Source organism: Taeniopygia guttata, chromosome 4 (genome assembly GCF_048771995.1).
Source record: "Taeniopygia guttata chromosome 4, bTaeGut7.mat, whole genome shotgun sequence".
Lineage (NCBI taxonomy): Eukaryota > Metazoa > Chordata > Aves > Passeriformes > Estrildidae > Taeniopygia > Taeniopygia guttata.
Window position 1 is genome coordinate 58,721,133 of NC_133028.1, and position 22,411 is coordinate 58,743,543.

General features: G+C 38.2%; 1 protein-coding gene across 4 annotated transcripts in view; it reads left to right on the forward strand.

Annotated features, from left to right (window-relative positions):
• The window catches only part of ARHGAP10 (Rho GTPase activating protein 10), a 136,724-nt gene that overhangs the window by 25,770 nt on the left and 88,543 nt on the right, over positions 1-22,411 (forward strand). For all 4 annotated transcript variants that reach the window (XM_072928716.1, XM_072928717.1, XM_072928715.1 and 1 more), the window contains exons 2-3: positions 14,645-14,740; positions 14,826-14,887. In XM_072928716.1, coding sequence (XP_072784817.1) covers positions 14,645-14,740; positions 14,826-14,887 — 158 coding nt within the window. The remainder of the gene's footprint in view (positions 1-14,644; positions 14,741-14,825; positions 14,888-22,411) is intronic.

Genomic DNA, 22,411 nt, shown 5'->3' on the forward strand with positions numbered 1-22,411 from the left:
TTTTTTCCAGCTGTCATTGATGGATGCATTCACTGAACACTTCAGGGTTTCCAGCGTTTTGCTGCCTTATTTTCATATGTGGTAGATTGAATGAGGCCAGTTCCTTTGGTGTAGAGAGGTTTTATTGACATTTATGGTTTGGGATTTGTTTTGTGGATATTTCATTGATAGCGTAGTCCTACAATTACAAACCAGCAGTGCAGTACAAATGAGATATAAGACTAGGATTCCTGACTCCTTCCTTCTGGTCTCTGTGGCAGATGAGCTGTGAATTATCCAAAATAAGATTTGAGCAAATGAAAGTATACTTGATTTGTCTTGCAACAGGCTCTTCTCTTTAATCAGAAAACTACTGACAGCCTTTTAGACAGCCTTACCATGTAATAACTGCTTCACAATACTCCTCTAACTATGTTTGCTTTTTAAATACTTGTGTGTTGAGTGGCTCTTGAACCGTGCTGTTGTTGCAGGATTGAATTTGACATGGCAGAGCATCTGTCACTGCTCTGGAACAACAACGTATAGCAGTTATTACAGGTGCTTGGAAGTTTTCTCATAAAGGTAGTGCTCTAGATACACAAAGTAAACTGTTCACAAAGCTAAAAAGATCTTCTCCATGGATTCTTCTAGTTATCCATATGAAAGTACCAGTGAGAAGTAGAAGCAGAATTTCAGGAACAGGCTTTGCCAGTAAAGAGCCTGCCATGAGTTGTAGCTCAATCCAAGGATACTGGGATCAGTCATGATGGTTCTTCAGGGGAAAGAACAAACTTTTCAAGTATGCCAATAGATGGTTATCTCACATTAAGGAGCCCAGCTGTGAAATGTTTGCTCTCCTAGTGTTTTTTGTTGTTGTTTGTTTGCATGCTATTCCTTTTGGGCTTTGTTTTTGATGTTGAAAGCATAGCTGAGTGTCCAGTGAGAATAAATGTGCTGCTGTACATCACCTTGTGTGTCTCTCCTGTGTGTATGTAAAACCAAGGTGTTTAGATTATAGTGGCACTTTGAAAGGTAGGGGGGGATTAAGCCCCTGCAGCTGAGCAAGACTGAGCATGGTTGTGGTGAGACCAGAGATCAAAACCAGAGGGGACGCTTTTATGTCTGGTGTAACTGTTGCTGTTTCCCTAGCTATGGACAGAATTTGTTCAAATAGTTCTTGTAATGCTTTCTCTTGTATTTTAATCTTTCTGAGGGAAGAAAGGAGGAGAATACAATTATTTCAGTTCTCTAGAACAAGATGCTTTTGACAGTACTTCTCTTTTAGTACTATTTTAGGTGCTTAAGTGGGGGTAAATACTAAATTGTAAGTAAATCTCGTGCTGTCCTGTGACTGCCTTAACTGACTAATCACTGTATTGGTGGCCAGTCTGTCTTTCCCTCTCTTGCTTTTAGCTTATGACTTTGCATTTATGGAAAGCCTTTATCTCTTTCATGTTAGCCTGAGCTGTAGGTTTTCTTTTTCCCTTGAGTGTGAGAAGAAACAAACAGTTGAAGGAGCCAGATGGAAAGATGTAATTTTGGGAAATATGTATGTTACATTGTCTAACAACTCTGCCATTCACATATCTGTTCTCATATCTGTTGAAATGTGGGGTTCCATTTTATTGCTTAGGTTACTTTCAGAGTGTTCTTCACTGCTTGAGTGACTCTTATCTAATAGTTAATTTGTATGTTTTGATAATTATTTATTAAATGTTTCTGTTTTGCAGCTGGAATAAATATAATGTAAAACTTGTAAGAATGCAAGAGGTATTGCATTAGGGAAGACATGTCTTTGTTTTTTTAAAGGGAAAGATCAAAGAGAAGGGAGAGGAATAAAAAAAAATAAATCCTCCCTTCCCCCCTTACCAATCATCAAGATCAGGTTCTTTAAGTTTTTTCTCTATTGCAATATTGCTCAGCCTTCCTAAAGTACTTTTGCATGTTTGCAGGAATAGATAAATAAATACCCTTCTTTTCTTCTGTGACCATTCCTGTCACCTCTTAGAATGCTTTAAAAAAATAAAGGGTCCAGAGTAATTCCTAGTTTATTTCAAATAAACAAAGTGTTTGTTTTTTAAAGGCCTGTAATTTCCAGAAGAAAGATTTTTAAAAACTGAAGTGCATATTTTTTCTTAACAGCCTATAATTTTTTTATTTCCTCAGAGATCAGGAGTTTCCATGTAGCAGTCTTGTCATCTTCTGTTTCAAAAGACCTCTGTTTCAAGACAGGCTTGGTCACTTGAGACTGAGTCCCTTCTTTTGCTCTAAACCAGAGATCAGAGAGTATTTGAGCACCACTTCTTTAGTGTGATCCACAGACACCTGTTTAAATCTGGTTATTATTTTAAAGACAGTTTACAAAAGAGGCCTTTTCACTGAAATGTCAGCCAAGCAAATTGCTTTCTTGTTGATTTGTACTCTACATGTATAAACATAACCACATGGCAGTTGGATGAGTTGAATGATAGTTTTAAGTTTTAAGTGCTAATATTTTCAAAGGTTTTTTTTTTTTTTTTTTATGGTAAGGTGTGTTGTGGCAGAGTGTGGGACAAACAGAGGGCAACTACTTAATCTTCCCTATCAGTTTGGTAAAATCTAGACCTAGTCAAGCAATTATACCCTGCAGTTGTCATGATAATTCACATGTGATACCTTGTTCAAATTTTTTTTTCGTTTGGTATTTGTTATTAGTTAAGTACTTTGATTTCTTCCATCATCTCAATTGTTTTCTGCTTGCTTCCAAGCTTGATCTGTGAATAAATAATCAGATATAAAAGGCATGTGCATTTCAAGTTCTGTGAGCAGACAGGACAGTTTGTACCAGTGAGTGCTGAAGCTGAGCTGTAAAGCCAGCCCAGCTGGAGTGCAGAACACAGCGGGGATTGTTCTAGCAGGACAGTTCAGAGGAGGTAGGTGTACATATCCCTTCCCTGGATTGTACAGATGCAGTGCTCTCACTGCTGAAAGCTGAAGCTCTTCCTTCAGATTGTTGTGTAATTTATCGTCTCATCTTTGTATATATAATTTGATATATTTATCATTCCCCAAATTCAGAATTTGGGGCTCTTCTGTGAGTATAGTACATTTAACAGTGTGCCCAGGTGGCCAAGAAGGCAAATGGCAGTGTGGCCTGGATCAGCAATAGTGTGGCCAGCAGGATCCAGGCAGAGATTGTCCCCTTGTTCTGGGCACTGGTGAGGCTGCACCTCAAATCCTGTGTTCAGTTTGGGGCCCTTCCTGACAAGGAGGACATTGTGGAACTGGAGCTTGTCCACAGAAGGGCAACAAAGAGAAAGGTCTGGAGCACAAATCCTATGAGGAGGAGCTGGGGTTTTTTAGCCTGGAGAAAAGGAGGCTCACAGGAGAGCTTATTCCTTGTAACTCCCTGAAAGGAGGCTGTAGCCAGGTAGGGATTGGTCTCTTCTCCCAAGGAACAAACAACAGGGCAAGAGGAAACTGCCTCAGGTTGAACCAGGGGAAGTCTAGGTTGAACATTAGGAAAAAAAACCCTTCACTGAAAGGGTTATCAAGCATTGGAACAGGCTGCCCAGGGAAGTGGTGGAGTGACCATCCCTGGAGGTATTTAAAAGTTGTGTAGATTTGGCACTCAGGAACATGTTGAGGGGTGAATTTGGAAGTGTTAGGTTTTAGTTGGACTCAATCTTCAAGGGTCTTTTCCAACCAAAATGAGTCTATGATTCTATAACATAGATTGTCACAGTCCAAGCAGCTTCTCATTTCAGCTGTTAGCCTGGCAAAATATTTTAGGTTTTTTTTCCTTCATTGTGTCATGTTCTAGAGAAGGGAACCCACATCTATGGTGGTGAAATAGCAGGCCAGAGGCCTTACAAACTGAGTCTCAACTTGAGCTGACAAGCCATGAGAAAGCTGACAGCTCTTGGTGAGAACACTCTTGCATCAGTGAAAAACAACTTGTTTTCTTTGAGAAGAACTTTAGGACTGTGGAAAACAACCTGCTTTCCCTGAGAAAGAACTCTAGGACTGTGAGAAACACTAGCCACCTGTATACACTGGTTTTACACCATTAGGTAGAAAAATGAAAACAGTATGTCACAAACAACTCAATCTGCATGCACACATCGTGGGATTGAGTGACCAATCTATACAGGGTAACAACTTGTTACTGTCCAATTTGGGACAGACAGAGGATGTTCTTTAAAAACTCTATATAAAGAACAAACCATAATCTTCTTTTTTGCTCCATAAAAAAGTGTGTCCTATATCTTTCTTTAATGAGCACCACAGAGCCACATGTCTAGATTGAGCTGACAATGTTTGTTGGCAGCCATGGATTGCTTTAGTCTCTGCTCTGTTTTGTCTGCTTCTCACTTGTTCTGATGTGCAGTTAAAGCTTCAAGTGTGTTCAGTGTGTCAGGGCTGTGAGGACAGGGTTGTGGGTAATTAGGCTGATGATAAGCAGGGACAGTATTTGAATATGAACTGTTGTTTACAGGACATAGGAAAGAGAGACAAAGGAAAAAACAATTCTTTCTGTTTTATAAACAAGTTGCCCAAAGCTTAATAATGCCTCAACTCCATAAATGGCAATGGAAACACTTTAGAAAACATCTTTCTTTTTGGAAATGCTGGCTTTCTCCTTTTCCCTCAGCTTCCACCAAAGAAATTCAAATGTGACTGAACCAAGCCCTGAACTTCTGTATTCTTACTTTGTTATAGGAATCTTCCTCATATCCTCAGAGTCAGGAGAGTAGTCACTTCCACCGCAAGAGATACACACAGGAGTTTCTAAGGGAGGCTGTGAATTCTTTCTTGGTATTGCTTGTCTTGGGCAAGAAACTGCTTCATCTGCTCTCTCATGAGAACATCTTATGGCAAAATGCACAATAACTAGTAATGCAGCTGGAACAGTTAAGTAAGGGAAAAATCAAAAAGTTACTCAGGCTTGTGCTTTCACTCAGAAATTTTACATGTTATGCTTATTTAGAAACAAAACCAGCTCGACTTTTTCCCAAAAACATAATAGTATATTTAAGCCAATTTTTGTGTGAATGATATAAATGATGTGAATTATATAAGTGTGAATGATATAAAGTATGAAGGATATAAAAATAAAAAAGGTTGTCACTGTGTTACATACTGTAAATGTTCTTTTTGTTTGAAAACATAATGAAATATGGAATTGCATTAGAAGACTAAAACATTTTTTGTTTCCTACTGCAAAATGTTTCTTTTTCATGCCTCGTGTTTCTTATGAGGATATGGTGTTTGCTCTTGGCTATCTTTAATTGCTTTTGCTCAGTTACTTTGTTTTTTGATCATTTCGTGATCTTTGATTCAGGAACCAAGTGTCACTGATATCTAGGCTTGGAAACTCATTTAGAGAAATGTACTGAAAACCCAAAGCAGTGAGGCTTGGACATGCCTGTGTGCCAGAAGCTTTAAGGTCAAAAGTTTTTTCCCAGTCAGAGTCAGTGAGTTTTACTGTGTGTCACTTTTGAAATACACATTATCAGCCTACATTTGATTCATTGGCTTCTTGTAAAATTTCTAATCTGAAACTGTCAGAAGGATTACACGATTTCTTTGCACACAGAGTCCAACTCTTGCACAACCCTCCGGACTAAAGATGAGTGAAGTTTCTCCTTTGGCATGTACCACACTACATTATTGATTGTTTAAATCAGTATTTCCTGCTAAGCTCTCTTAGCAGTTATTGGTGGCAGAAACAATAATTTTATTCTTTGTCCAGACAAATAAATTGCAATAATTGGAGAAGCTGGCAGGTGAAATGAGGCTGGAACATCTGAGTTTTCTCTAGCAATTACTTTTTAAAAAAAGCAACAGTGAGAGCAGGGAAAGAGAAGTATAAAGCTTATCCTTTAAAGTAAAGGTTTGTGTATTTGGTGCTTCCTGCAACTTTTGTTTATTTCAAGGAAACTTACATTCAAAATAAAGATGTTGAAATATTCTGTTGTGTTCATGTAAGGCTTTGGTCTGACCTAATTAGAAGCTTCATTTTTAATATGTTTAGTCAGAAACAGTTCATCTTAGAGCTGTCAGAAAAGTTTTTTTTTTTTTTTTGACACACAACTGTTGTGTCACTTTGCACTTAAAGTCCCTATTTAAGTTTATTAATCTATTTAAGTCACCCATTGCTCTGCTGTCTGCTGCTTTTTCTGGAAACTATATATGACAGAAGTACAGGCTGTCCTCTTCCTGTACAGTTGCTGCCAGCTGTTTTCTCTGTCAAAATTTGGATTAATTTCACTTCTGTGTCAAGCTGCAGCAAGGTTATTCTTGAACTCTTCCATCTTTGAGGATCTGTCCTTCTTGATGCTGAAGATTCATCTTTTAATAAATAAGGAAATAAATAGCTGCAGGATTGGGCACTTGGTCATTATGTGTTGAATTATAGATCTCAACTGTTCATTTATCTGATTTCTCATTGTGTTTTCCTCTCTCCTCTCCCACTTGAATCCTGTTGCACTTGGGAAAATAAAGCTGTGCTGTCTCAAGTCTTTGCATACTGGAATAATTTTGCTTAACGTTCATGACTCATGAGCAGAGGAATTGGTGAAAATATAACTTTATTTTTCTGAGCCTTCTCTGAGCTTCCTGATGATGAATTATTTGGTAGCCATTTCATATAACACCCTAATTATAGGTGTGCACTTGTGCTTGATGCATGTTTGGACGTGTTTTCTTGTAGAGAAATCACAGTATCATGCAAGTTCTATCTCCTTCTTGGTTTTTTCTACATATACAAATATTTAGGTAGCAATTCCATACAAGTGACAAAGTTTTGAGACATCTACCATTTTAGAGGGAGAAGACATTGTGAATGATATTTTTTCCTGCAAGGGTATTTAATGTTTAATATTGACATTTCTACAAAAATAGATCTTGCTGGAAATATTTCTTGGGTGTGAACTCTCTGAGATGGTGTCTGCCCAGTGGCAGCGGATGTGGCATATGAAAAACCTGCAAGCTGGTGTGTTTGTTGTGACCTTCTCATCCCAGGCTGAGCTGGGTTTCCCTTCCAGCTTTCCCAACCAGATGAAGTTTGGGTCATATGTGTTTTCTACAAGAGATTTCAAGTAATGAAGTCAGTCCTGTTTCTTGGAAGGGGGAATCTCTGTGCCTTGGTGGTGGGTCAGAACCTCTGCTGGTTTGATGTCACAACTTGACCTGACTGCCATGAGCAAATTTTGCTGACTGAAGAAAGTAGATATGTCCTGTCAGTAATTTGGATTTAGAAAAGTGCTTTGAATTCAGTGATTATTTCACTTAACATGAGTTGTGTGGGGTTAATGCTTCATTGCCCATTTTCACAGTGTAGATTTGATTATGTGGGGTTGTCCCCGGACCACAAATCTCTTTTATAATTTGCAGACTATAATGGCAAAATTTAGCTTCTGACCAACAGTCAATTGCTATTTTTCTTTTGCAATCAAAACAGTATTTCAGCACAATATATTATTTCTTATATTAACTTTGTAGTTGTCTGGGAACTCAGTCTGGGAATGAAAGCAATGATCCAAAATTTAAACATTCAGAATGCTGATGTTGGAATGTTGGATAAGTATCTGTAGAATAAACACATTTTTTTCCTCTAAGTACTTTATTTCTTTCAGAGTTTCCCAGCTGAGAATGTTTTCAGTTGACTAGCACAATTTTTCATCCTTAAGCAGTATGGTCTTCTGATTTACTTGCTACTGAACAGCAGTAATGCATGAAAGCCCTCAAATCTGTGGTGTTTGACAAGAATTTTAATTGAAGAATAAAACATCTGGAAATCTATGATCTACTTAGTGATAAGAGTTGTATTACAGATGCTATCAGTTTTAAATTTCCATATCAAAATTTGTTGCTAGTGGTGTAATCTCACCTTCTGAATTCATGCATCTTCACATTAATAACAGTAAAATCTTGGTGGAATGCCCTTACTGTTTTCTGCATTGCAAATTTGTTTTTCTTTATTCTTTGCTTTCTAATTTATTATTTCTTTCGTTGTGTTTCATTGTTAGAGGCACAGAGTTTGTAGGGATCGAGAAGATGGTTCTGATTCCTTTGAAGACAGATTATCTTTGTGGTGCTTCACAGGACCTTTCCTCAGAGTTGCAAGACCCTTCAGCAGAGACTTTGGGATACAAATCTTATGTCAGGGTGGTTGCAGGAATATTTCTTCATCGCTGAAGCAGTGAATTTATCTGCAGGATTTGTAGGTCCAGGAATGGAACTTCTCTTTTGCTTTCATAATGTAACTTATGCTGTTCCTGAAAAGCAGAACTGAAAGATGTAGTCACCATCTGAGCTCACAGAGGGGTGGGAACACTTTTTCGCAAGAGCTTGTTGGAGATGCTTTAGAAAAACCTTAATCTTTGCCGAGACACTAAATGTGCTTTTTTGTGTAATGCCTGTGATGCAAAAAGGAAAATGCCCTTGGCAGGGTGGAGCAGGGCTGCTGGCAGATTTCAAAGATCCAACTAAAAAGGCAAATAACCAGAGCCCAAGAAGGTGTGGTGCAGCTGAGGGACAATACCAACAGGACTTGGCACTTTTCCCACAGTAACATGCTACTTTATTTCATATGTGGTAATTAACATGTTAATGATATGTTTCTTGATGTGGAGGATTATGGAGTTTGTACCCTTGCAGTTGCAAGGATAGAAAGAGGAGAAATGAGTCAAGTCTGTTTAAATAATTTTGCATATTTATGGAAAAAATTAGTCTACTCTGCTGACATCTGAAAGATTTCTTAACTTGCCTGTTCTGATTGGTATGTGGAATAGTGGCATTTAGATCATGGGATTATGCATTTGAAAGAAGGAAAATCATAAAATTCTTGCAAGAATTGGGTTCTCTCTTTTAAGAATTGGGGAGGTTAGAATGTGGGGAGGTTAGAATGTGTCTTTTGTGCTCCACAATGTGACTTGTTCAGATTAAATAGCCTGTTTTTGCTTGTCTCAAAAAAATGACACCACAATTAATGACCCCAGCATGCAGTAAAACTGGTAATAGGGAATGTCCAGCACTGTGGAAGAAACATTTGGGAGCAGTAGGTTCCCAAAAGAGGCACTGTTTAGAAGAATAGTATTAATTGCCCTGATATTAGTAGTTTTTATTAGATTGAACACTAAAAATATACTTTAGTTTTTGGCTTCTGGGTTGTTATTAGTTGGGAGAGTCATGAAAAAATGTGGACTTTAGTGTAGTAGAAGAATTACATTATCTATGTCAAGAAGAAAAATTACATTAGTAATCAAGATTGCTAAAATTCTTATTGATCTCATGTTTTCACATATAAATTACCTTAGAGATTTGTTATTTTTTGTTTTTACTCTTGCAATTTCCTTTTTTCTATTTGATGCAAAGTGTTTGGTTGTATGTGGGTTTTTTTCTGCTTGCAAAAATGCTTTCCATGTTAAAATTTGAAAGACTTTTCCTAAAACATTGCTGCTGCCATCCCTATTTTTTTGTAATATTTTGAAAATTTAAACTCTCACTTATGTGCCTGAAAAAATTCTGACAAATTTTCCAAAACAGTAAAACAATTTGTAACTTTGGTACACTTAATGTGGAGTTGCCTCAGACCTGAGCATATGAATGAGGAGGGTGTGTAGTTGTTGACAGCTGGAGAGGAGCTTTTGGGCCAGCATGAGCAGGATGCTGGTTGGATTAAACTGAAATGGTGAGAGGTTGAGGTTTTCCTTATTTGTTTTAAAGGTATGGGATGGACCAAATGCACTGTATGATGCAGGGGAGCAAGTGGGAAGTTGAGCCACTTGACAAATCAGTAATATGGTGCTTTGTAATAATTCTCATAGCCAAAATTGCTCAGCTTTCAGAAACCTGTGAGCTGCAATGGGTAATGTGACATGATTAAGATGAGACTCTAGGAACCTCTTAGACTTTGAACTTGATTTCCATTCAGGTTTTGGATGGGAATGAGTAACTTTGTGTTTTAGAATTTTCTTGTTTTGGTTGCTCTTTCAATATATTTATCAGATAAAAATGGGGAGTAAAAAGTTTATTTGGTTTTAGGGAGTTGGAATGTGTTACTGCTCTTAGGAATTTTGCCACAAGGCCTGCATCTGCTAAGTTACTAAATTAATCCTGTTTATCCACCCTGCTAAGGTAGTGACTAAATCCTGTTCATGTTCTCAGTGTCATGGATTATATTATGTTCATTGTTCACCTTGCGAAAGGGGGCACAGAAGAGGAACACAGAGTTGCTTTTAAGGTGTTGAGATGGTGCATTTTTTGTATGAAATGTCGTACGAGTCTGTACTGTGGCTCTTGGACAAACTATTTTAAGTGCTCTATTCCTCTGAAGCTGCTTTGTTGGCTTTTGTAGGAGACTGGGAAGATGAGGGGAGAGGCCAACTCTGGCTCAGTTTGTTTTTTGCCTGTTTCATGATGGTGTGTGGCTTGCCTGATCTTGGCCCACTGCAACGAAAATACCTTGAGAAGTCTAATATTAGTCCTTAAAGTATCTTGAAGATGATCATGGTAGTTAAATCTAAGTGTTTGTTAACCTAGCTTTTTAGAGAGGATGTTGTTTAATGAAGCCAGAGCACTTTTAATCCATGTTAAATAAAGCTGCTGGAAATCTGTCATTCCTGGAGTGTATCTGTTAAGAGTCAGTGAAATTTGAAGTTAGGATTGAGGAATGGTGGTGTAATTCCAGTCCTTCTTAAAATCTTGATGCAGAAATGTATGTGTTGTTGTAGAAAAATATTAACACATACAAATGGGTGTATGTTGTTCTGCCTTCCAAAAGAGATCCAGAATAGCTTTAGAAAGCAATATTGTGAGGCTTTGTGCAAGACTTCTGGTTTGTGTGGCTAGCACTGAGGTTAGTACTGATCTTAAAGGGAATCATTGGATTCTGGTGCTGTTAAGTGAGGCTTGGCCACCACCCAGCAACTAATGGTGTCATGTTGGCTCAGCTCTACTGAGATAAGGAACAAAAGTATTTTCTTTTAAATCCAAATGGAAAAAATATCGAGGTTTTTGTGTGGGCTACTGCCAGCACATCTGGCACTGGACAAACTCACAGGAGCACTTGTTACCAAGGTGTTTCAGAGCAAAGTGAGGAAGCAGGCAGCTGCTCCTGTCTCTTTGGCTGCATTATTAAATAGTTGCATCCAAATATGAAAGAAGTGTACTGATATGAACAATGCCAAAGAAAATATTAAAAGCTCTGATGTCCTTGGGTTCCCTCCCTTCTCTCCTTGGAAATCTGTCTTCAGCCTTTTGGTCCAAATATTTAGCAGATGCTTAGTTCCTTTTAGTGTTTTAGAAGGTGAATCTTTGAAATGACTCTGCCTTATGGGTTTGCCTGTATTCCATTGTATTCAGCAGTGTTAGTGTTTGGTTGATATTTAAAGCACTCTTTGATCTTTAATGCCCTGTTCCTCCTTTTCAGTGATAACCGCTGCTTGTAACAAGCAACCACCCTAATGTTGCTTCCTTTATCTTTCAGTTTGGTGTTACTTTGTAAAATGTGGAGATTAAAAGGAATAAAATAGTTACTCTTCAGTGGGCCACACCATTATTCACATAACCAGCATAACTGCTTATGCTGTTTGATACCTAATTTGTACTCAAGTGCTGTCTTATTCTAGTGTTTATAGCTGGAATCCATTTGGGTTTACAATCTGCTATATAACACATACTGGACTTGCAGGCTCTCATGCTGCTGTGGAACAATGCTGGGATGTATCTGTCAGTGCCAGACAAATAATTTTGCTCTAGTAAAGGTCTTCTGACACATCGTGGCGAAAGCCAAGTTATATTTATGAAATTTCTAATTCAAACAACAATGGTCGGCATTTAAATTGTAGCACAATAGTCAGACACTGTAGTACTTACAATGATATCAGCATCTAGTTTGTTTTTATAAATGCTTATAGTTGGGTGAACTTCTGTGTATGTACTGTAGGACATTTGGAATTTATCAGAGCAGTTTGATGTTTTTTGTTCCACAGTGGAAGGTTTGACTGCAGGTGGTCTCAGTTATCTCACTCTGGCTGTGGTTCCTCAGGTGGCAAGAAAATCTACAAAGCTGTGATTTATTTATTTGTTTGTTTGTTTCCAGCCACCATCCTTGTAATTTTTCCTGTGCCTTAAGAAAAAAATCAGTATTCTTGCTCTGATCTTCTGAGAAGGTTGTCTTCCATTGCTACTTGATACTCGCTTTTGATTTTGCTCCAGTGACTTCTTTTGTTTAAAGTTCCAAGTTCTTAAAATCCAGAAAATCTCTTCTTGTTTTCTTCCAGATGTTGATCCAATAGTCAGGTATCTGCAGCTTCTCTTGACCCATCAGATTGTTATTCTGTGACCCAAATCCCCAAGTCCCTCCCACTCACTGATGGTTTCCAAAATTTTCTGTAACGCTTCTTAAACATTTAAGAAATTATTTATGGAAATATGTTGCAAAAACTTAATGTGTCTTCATGGTTTTAATGAGGAACTCTGCAAATACAGCTTTGCTGTGTGAAAAGGTTATTGCTTCCAACAACATAGTCAGTCCTTGGGTCAGTAATTTCCAATCCCTGAGCAGATTCGGTGATGAGAAATGCATAAATGTGGGTTCCTGATCCTGTGAGAAGCTGAGTGTTTTGATTCAGCCCATTCTCAACCTGATTGTGGATGTTGGACTTTGCACTGAAAAAGCCTGGGTGTGGCCATAGGTTTTGTTTGCTGTCACTGTCACAAGAGAGTGACAGTGGAGCCTCTAGAAAGGCTCATAAACTCACTAAAATTGTACCTGTTCAGTCCATTAAATGGGAGTGTTGTGTGCATGTGGTGCTGCATGAGTCTCTTAGCATGTACCTTGATCAACGTGATTTGAATGCTTCACCTCTACAAGTAGGAGAAAACATAATAAACAATTCCTTCCTCTAGCATGGGGCTGACTCTCATATGACAGGGCTTTGGGAGGGGATTATTGGATTCAAGCAAATTTAATAAGTTTGGGAGAATGAGTGTTGTTGGAACCATTCTCCCATAAATAAATTCTTTTCAGCCTTGTGCTGTGACCTGGCTCACAAATAAGTGTAACATTAGATGGTTAAGAACCTTGTTATTTTCTATATTTAAGCCTTTCACAGCCAACAGAACTTGTTTCTTTTGCTATTTGCTTTATGTACAGCTGTTCAGCCCACAAGACATTTGAATTAAAACACCCGTGTTTCCTTTCACATGGGAGTTACATTACTGCTTCCTCAACCTCCTTATCCTTGTTATTTCAACCCTGTGCAGCATCCTACTACATCATGTGTTGGAGGGTATATGCACAGGTTTAGGAGGGAACAGCTCTGTTACACAATGGGTGAGGAGAGGACTAATGAGAAATGGGTGAAAAGAGAGGAAAAGGAACACAAAGCATTTATTTTTTCATTTTAGACTGTGTTTTGCTGTTTGTAGAGTATTTGACTTAACCTTTTAAGTAGTTGAACTGAACTTCCAGTATGAGGGGTTGTACTACGACATGTGATAAAATATGTGATGTGTTCGATGCAGGACTGGTAATAAAATTGATTTTTTTTATTTGTTGTTGATTAAAAAAAAAACCAAAACAACAAACCAAAAGAAATAAAACCCCAAAATAAATTGCCTCCCTCCTAAAGCTAGAACAAAAAAGACCAAGCTGGTAATTTTTTAGTGCCTGTTAATATTAAAGAGCAAAATGCTTAGCTGGCCTGTTAAAAGAGTTCTTCTTAACCTTTCAGAACTGCATGTGATAAGAAAAAGATTATAGATTAACTAAGTCCTTTAAGTTGTCCTTAACTCTGGCTGACAGCAAAAATATGAGTAAAACCTTCACTACTGGGTAGAGGTGTACCAGGACACACATCTTTTTTTTTTTCCTACTGAGTTGTGTCCTTCCAGAACTTGTGACATTCCCAACCTGCACATGTCAGCACAACAGAAAAGTGTGTGCACACTGTTTATTTACAACTTTATGAATTTAAAGATTTATCATGAGGATTTATCATTATGATATTGTGACTGAATATGGAGTCTGATTACTTCCTGAGTGCCTCTGACCTCAAATTGCCAAACATTAGTGGGTTAAATTTGGGTTGCTGGAAATGTTTTATAGATATTACAAAACAGTTATTATATAAAATTCATTTTAATGCTGTGTATTTAACTTAGCTTTTGGCAGAGTTTAACTCCATGGAATTTCTAGTTCAAGTGCAACAATTCTATTGTATTTGGTTTACATATATTTATGTATAAAGGTTTCACTAGCAGAGCTATCTGTGTATAGTGTCTAGAAAATTCCAAGATGTGTATTAGTGCTGATGAATATATGAGTGAATTTAGGTTAGTAGAGCAAGACAACTTACAATTTACAGTGTTGTGCCCTTAACTTCTGTAATTACAGATTTGTTTTCATGGCCTGTGCCCTAAATTGAAGTGAACTATAAGGATAGATGTAATACTATACACATGATCACATGTGCTTTCTACTGTATGGCTTTGCATAAAGAAATCTGTGTGACAAATTCCTTACCAGAAGAGGGTTAGGCAACACTGGATGTCCTGTAATGTTCTTAGGTAGACCTGTGTTAAGAGTTATTTGGTTATTCTAGGCATAGAAAGATCTTCTGGCCTACATAAAATGACTGCTTACCCTTCAACCTGTGCTTTTTTTTTCTTGCAGACCTTTCAGCAGCCCAGAGAAAATTTGCCCATTCTCTGAGAGACTTTAGATTTGAATTCATTGGTGATGCAGAGACTGATGACGAAAGATACATAGGTAGGTACAAAGTGACTGGGAATGGCTATATTTTGTCAATGCCATCCTGCAACATGATTAAACTTTGTATTGTTTTATATTACAGATGCATCACTTAATGAGTTTTCAAACTTTTTAAAAAGTCTTGAAGAACAAAGAGAAATTTTGGTGAGTTGCAGTAAATGATTTAAAAAGCTCTGTACATAGCAAAGAGATCAAGGTGAAATTGCTTTTATTGCTTTGTTAACCACCAGGGCGTTGCTATCACTGACTTAACAGTGGGAGCTCTCATTGTGCAGCGTCTGGTTCTGTAGTCTAGAGAGTACAAACAACTATTTCTCATTAAAGAAGAAATCATTATGGTAGGGATGGATAAATATGAGTTGGTTTAAAATAATCATGCCAAGATTAGTTATGGCTAGGGTGAATGGGAAAACCACCGTAAGTTTGTTTTCCATTTCCAGTAAAAATCAAGTTGAAAGAGTTAATGCTGCATCAGGGGAACACTCACGTTTTGGCAATTGGCCAGCTTTGGATCCAGGATCTCTGTAGCTCTGGCTTCAATGCTTATGTGGATCTGGGATGCAATCTGTTGTATTTATGAAGCAGCAGACTTAGAAACCTTTACCTTGTATTTCAGCTTTGTCGTGAGAGGTTGGAGCTGCAGACAGCTGTTCTTTTGTGTGAAAGTTCTCTGTTCTTTGTTCTGTTGCCTGTGATTGCTTGGGGTGTAATTAGTGAAATATGGCTCATGTTGGCTGCACACAGAGCAGGGGCTGAGAGCTCTGCAAAACACCTTGCTACCTGGGTTTCCTAACTTTTCAGAAGATGAGGGTTTCTTTCTGGATGGTTTCTTTCCGGTTCTTCTCAGCAGCTGTGTGCCCAGCTTTTGTTTCAGAGCAGTGATTCATAGAGCAGCTGCTGTGTACCCAGTTTTCTTCTGAGTCAAACCAGATTCTCCATCTGGGACATGTGCTTAGATCTGACTTAATAGCAATTGCATTTCTTGGTATTTGACATGTGATTATATCTTTACCTTCCTGGAAATCAGTGACACCTTGGCATCACTGAGAGGAAGCTGAGACTAATCTGCTGTCTTCCTTGTTTCTTTCTGTCAGAAGCTATGCCTGCAGTCCTGATCCCAGTAGTAGTCATTGTTCCTTGTAATTGTTGTGTTCTGTTCTGGTATGCTGTTGAGATCTGGAACGACTTTCAGGTCTGAATTAGGGTCAGTGTGGTTCTTCACACATTCCTAAAAAATGTCTTTGCATAGGAGAGACAATTTTTCAATGTTTTGAGCTGATTTGCAAAATTGTAGAGATTGGCTCAAGTATGTTTCAATACTTCTTTTGTTTTTCATAATTGTATAGTATAGTCCTTACTCTGCTTTTTCCTGCCATCCATAACTATTTTCTTTTAATGAATTGCACAAATCTAATTAATAAAAATATTTATGACATTTTATAATGAAAAATACTTAATGAACTGCCGCATTATTTTGATGTCAGGCTTTTGAGGGATGACTTAACAATTACATGGCACATTTCAGTGGCTATATAGATAGCTCTTCAGCAGGGATAGATCACCACCACAGCAGGCTGTACAGAATTCAGTGCTGTCTGCCTGGATCGTAAAACACTTCCGTTGTTCAAACTGAATGCCATGAAACTGTATTAACTTACTTTCTTGGTATGGTGCCCGCACTACACAGAAGGTGTTATCATACTGAAAGCTAACTAGTATCAATTTCATGACAGGAAAAGGATGAAATGCAGTTTTTGTTAGAACCATGACTGATGAAAAACAGAGTATAAACTGTAATGGGGAAAATGCTTAATAACCAAATGGAAACAGAATATATTCTCTGAGTTACCAGATGCATGGTCTTTTTATTGCATTTGTAGTCTAGCAAATGTTCTGTATCATTTCTGGAGTGAGCTTATGTAATAATGGCCATAAGTCTCTGAGAAAATGATTGTGTGGTGACTGGAAAAGATAATTTTCAGCATCTGTTTCTCTGAGTTGGTTTGGTTGTGGTTTTTTTTTTTTTTTTTAAATTTTTTTATTTCTCAGTGGATGTTTTAACAGTGGCATGAGCTCTAGAGATACTCCCATGGAGAATATTAGAGCATGTTTTGTAGCACTGTAGCTTGGTGATGTTCCCCAGGGCAGAAATAGATCACTTTGTCCCTGAGAATATTCTGGAAATTATTTTTAGACGTTGAGGGTGAATGGAGTTGTAGGACTGAGATTCTGCTCCTTTGGCACTGAAGAAGTGCTGCAGAAGTTCGGGGATGACAGAGAACTTGGCAAGGATGTATGAAAAGGTGGGGATGAGCAAGGCCCAGCATGGTGATGCTCTGCTGCAGTACCCAGCTGTTCCCCTGCTTGCCAGGGAGAGCACACAACACTCCCTCTCTCTCAGCCCCAGTTTTCCTGGCAGCAGAAAGGAGCTTTGATTTTTGTGAGGGACTGAGGTTTCACTCATTTGAGCTGTGGTGGCAAGCAGAGAAGCCTTACCTGGTTAGCCTGGGGTTGCTGGTCTTCACACCTCCCTTTCTCCTTCCCAGGCTTCTCCTAAATGACCAGCTTGCCCCCTAGTTCATTTTCTCTGTTGATTCCAGTCTTGCTAAGTCATAACCAAATTTGATAGCTCTTGTATTGTTCCCTCAGTTAGCTTGGCAGTGCTTGGCACTCCTGCTGTGGTCACCTGGTGTGCTGGCTTTGAGGGCTTTTTCTCCTTGGAGCTCCTCTGTCCTCCTTGGAGTTTATCTGCTTCTGGAGTTCACATGATCCTTGTCAAGAGCTGGTCTAACCTGTTCTTAAAAACATTCCAGGAACATGGATTTCTCTTTATTCTGATATGTAGTCTTCATTTGTTTCACCTGATGTTCACACTGAGTCTTGTTTACTACAGGTTAAGCTGGGAAATTTTTAAGAATTATTCTACAGTAGTCATGGAATAAAACAGATCACTTTTCCTTCATAGTAGTATTTTCATGGTTACCCTTTCCAAGTGTTATTTTATATCTGTATTTTTCCTTGTTCTCTGTTTAGACCTTCTCTCTTTTATATTAGAATTACTGCTTTCTCCTCCTCTTGCTTTTAAGTTGCCACTTATTTGCTCTTCTACCATTCTCTGGGACCTTGCTTCCCTCTCCCTTTAGTTTGCTTTGCTGACTTCCTAAACTGTTCTGAAGGAAAGCCCCTTCTGACTTGAATGCAATTAATAATTCTGTTGTGTAATATAGGAATACATCTAATGGCTCTTAAGGAGCGCTTACTCCCCTGAAGACCTATTTTTTCCCCCCTTTGTTAGATAGTTTGCTAGAAACCAAGTTTTTTTTCCTTTGTGGAGGTAATTAATTGCCTTTGTGTTGTCTTATACACAATCATTGATTAACAATCATTTCAGTTCTGTGATGGTTTTATAACTTCCTTTCTCTCTTTTCAGATACATAGGAAGAATCTCTTTTCATTAGGGTTTTTTTTTTTGGTGTTGCCAAATAAAATGTTTTTGACCTTCTTTCTAACTTTGCCCCTAAGCACTCATCTATTTCCTTTTACTCCCTCACATTTCTCTTTGTACAGGATTTCTGATACCATTATATCCACCTTATTATATTCCCTGTGATTTCCCAAGGCAATATAAACAAGCTGTTTAACTTTGATAAGTTTTCTTCTATTTCCTGCTATGTTTTCGTCACACTTCTATCCCTTCTAATGTCTTAAGAGGAAAGGTACTATGCAGCTATATTTTTTTTTTTTTTTTTAGCAAAAGAAAGACTTGTTCTTGTGCTGTGGGTATCTTTGCAATTTTGGCCTGTGAAAAAATTCTTTTTCATTCTTTGTCAGTTTTGCCAGCTTGGCAGAATCAAATCCAGATTAGCATCTCTGATAAGCAGAGTTATTCCTGGCATATATCAGGAGCACAAGAAGTGGTTTCTCTACGGATTTTTAAAGAAATATCCCCGTGAAGTCACTCTTTTAGTATTTTTAAAAATTTCTTCTTAAAAAAAAGGTGGGAGAGGGTTTCTCAGTTGTGCTTTCACCAGTTAAAAGACGTTGCTAACATTCAAAGGTATACACTCAAAAGTTTAAAGATATACTTTAAGTTATCTGTACACATATGTACATTTACTTATTTATTCTTACTTAAACTACCTCTTATGATTAGATATGGAAGTGCATGAGTATTTATTTCACAGGTGAAGTGCTCACTTAACACACAGTGTTCCTGAATAGCTAACTCTGTTACTTTTTATGCAGTGACTTTTGTATCTAGATTCAATTCAGCAGTGAAGATGGTGGGATTAATTTTTCTAAGCTTTTCTTTGGCACTCTTCATGTGGTATTTAGGGGTTTGTAAATCTTAATCTCTCTTGACAGTAATCTGAAGAAATCTGTCTGAAGGAGCAACCAGTTTACTCACTGATGTCAAGTAAAAAAGTACCCAATAGTCTTAGATATATGATGCATTCAAGATCTGTTCCATAGGAGTTCAAGGCCTTATGCAGTGCTCCATATGGTTTTAAGTCTGCTGACAGTGCAAACTTCTAAATATATTTGCAAAGACAGTGGAAAGGACATAATTGTTGACCACTTCTCAAAAATTAGGCTGCCAACAGTACATTGAATATTTCAGATGCAGAGATAGAGGCACAGATGAAACCGCATGTCTTGGGAACAGCATTTGAGTACCTCAGTTGCAGCATCTACCTTCTTTTCTTTCTTGTGCAAATTTTCCAATTTAATAAAACATTTTCCAGTTTTAGAAACAAGCAGAACAGCTGCTGTCATATCTCATTGCCCAGCCTTCCCTTTTCCTCTGCTGGGTATGAGATCAGATGACAATCATGTAATTTTCAGAATATGGAACATGAAGGTAGAACTATGAGTTATTCAGCCATATCTTACTCTGGTTCCTGACATTGAATGTTTCATTTATTTGTTGAGTTTGGAATGTCATATAGAGTCTTCTGTAATAGTTTTGTGAGTTACATCAATCTATAAACCAAAGATGACTTGTCTGTACAATAGAAAAAAAAGTGCAAACGAGTTCTGGGTGTGTTCCTCCCACCTCTGAGTGAACACAGCTGACAAGTCCTGTTACCACCGGCTTCCTCTTCCAGATAACTCTGTGGTCTCATATGCATCAACATTATTCACCAGAGAATTTTCATTCTGTTAGTTCATAATTGGGAAATGTTTGGAATTTGCATTGTAAAACTGTCGCCAGTTTGGATTTTGATGGTTGTTAATAACACCAGTGTTTCTTCTGGAGGAAAGCACTGACAATTGAGCAATTCAGTCTTGACTGAATACTGATGCCATTGTTCACTGCAGGATTCCTTGACTTTCAGAGGCACCTTTTTGCTTGGTGATGAGCTTTGCCATGCACCAAGAAAAGGGACATTATGTAGTTTTCTTTTCTAAGCAGCCTTTTTGCTTGCTCAGGTTCATGGTATGATCACATACAATATCTATGGTATGAAAACCAGACCATGTTCTGGTGTGTTGTGGTTTGCTAAGGCAACGTCCTTCTTAGAGGAGTTATCCCCAGCTTTCCTTCACTGCAGATGGGGAAAGCTGATTTGTTGCAGTGTGTGAAAGTGTTTATCTTTATTTTGTTTTCTTGCTTGCTATGATTATGGTTTTGTAGTATTTTTCTCTTTATAGTAGAATGTATTGCATAGGAATAAGCTTACTCAGAAGACAGGACTATTAAATAGCTTTCAGTAAATAATCTTTATTAAAACCCACTGCCTATTCTTTTTTTTTTTTAAAGGAAATGATTTAATTTTTCCTTGTGATACAAATCTGATTTTGGAGGCCAGCAGTTTCATGACAAGAGAATCAATGAGGGCAGCATTTCAGAGTAGGGCACAGCATAGCAGATGGATCATAGGAGACCCTTTTAGCTGTCTCTCCTTAAGGTGAGTCGTGAACTTCCAGGACATAAAAAAGGAAACAACTTTTCTGTAGAATGGTGAACTCAGGAGTCCAGCATGTTGTATTTCCTGTAAGCCAGGGCTACTGCTTGTGAAAGAATTAGGAAGTGCACAGGATTCTGCCTGTATTGACGCCTGTGAGGCAGTGGCTTAATGGCCTAGGAAATTCCCCCTGGAACAGTTTGAGAAATTTCTTGTCTTCTTACCAAGCCCTGAGGGGTAGTTCTCTGGAACACCTGAGAGGGAGGTGATGTGTTTTGTTACACACCAGATGCCTCCTGGTGCTTCAACAAAATATGTTGTCTCTAGGTGAGGTGTACCTGTCCCCCTGGCTTTTTTGTTACCAGATGGCTTCCTCCACAACAAATAAATCCACAGCAATGGATGTCACTTCTTTTTTATAGCCTCTGCACACATACAAAGACGCACAAGTATTAATGTGCTGTGAGACCTCCTTAAAAATTCTTTATTCTGTATTCTGCAGGCCTTCTAAAACCCAAAGAACTCCTATGTCTGTATTTCCAATGTGTACCTGAGGCCCTTTCATTATCTAAGATTGTAAAGCTACAGGGAAAGCTCTAGAGCAGGAAGAAAATCCAGACATGATTACTGGAAGAAAACTTGATTTGAAAACAAAATAATGAGCCTTGGGGGTGGGTTGCACTGTCTGCAGTCAGATAAATACAAAACCAGTGCTGAGGAGTGGTTGTAGAGACAACTCTGTCTGTAGGGCTGGCAGGGGGATTGGCTGTGCAGCTAACTGGGGGACTGGTGTAACTATAAGAGCTACTCATATTCTCATAGGAAAAGAAAGAACAGAGATTCAAGCTTTTCAAGTAACATCTGATGTTTTCAGTACTGGAATTTTATCTGCAGATTTTAATAATACAGGGTTTCGGGCATAGGTCTTAATGCTTGAGAAATTTCAGTAGCAAATCACTATGTGAAGTAGGAAAGCTTTTTGGGGAAAATAATTTTTTTAATGTATTTCTCTCTCCCTCAACATTGCAGTATCAGAATTGGCCTTTTTTTTTTTTTAATTAGGCTGAATGGTGCATTTTCTTAGGGAAAACACAACTCTATCCTCTGTAAGCAGAAAAGCAGCTGTAGTGGTAAATATCTTTATTGGAAAGTCAACTTCTTTATCTGGCAGCATTGTCAACTATTTTGTTATTGAATCACTGCTAAGTATGCCTTCCTTTCTGCCTTCCCTGTTGCACTCACTAATGCAAAACTTCCTTCCCAGATCTGATTTCATTGACACTTGCTCAGTTTCATGAGCTTTGCCTTACTGACTTGTTGGCCACCCTCATTGCATTGTTGAAGGGAGAAACAGTCCTGCCCCTGACTACGAATAAATCTTTCCAGTTGGTATGCTCAGAAACTAAACCCCTTCCTTTATGCAAGGCATCCTATCTGCATTCCAGTTCCTGAGATGGAATTGGGAACTCGGCACTCCCGTGTTCCAGTGCGGCTTGCAGGAAGGTGTAAGTTTAGGGCTTAGTTTTCTTCTTTCTCAGTAAAGCTGTTTTTTTATGTGAGAATACTTCAATTTGGAATGGAGCAGAGTCAGGATATGTATTTACCACCAGAGTCGCTGATGAGCAGTGTGCAATTTCCAGTGCTTCCAGTAAAGGCTGAGCTCTAAGGACATTTTCAGGATGAAAGCTAGGAGGCCAGCGCTGCATTTGTCTAATTACAAACTTTAATTAACTTAGGTTTGTTTAACCTTTTTAGCCAC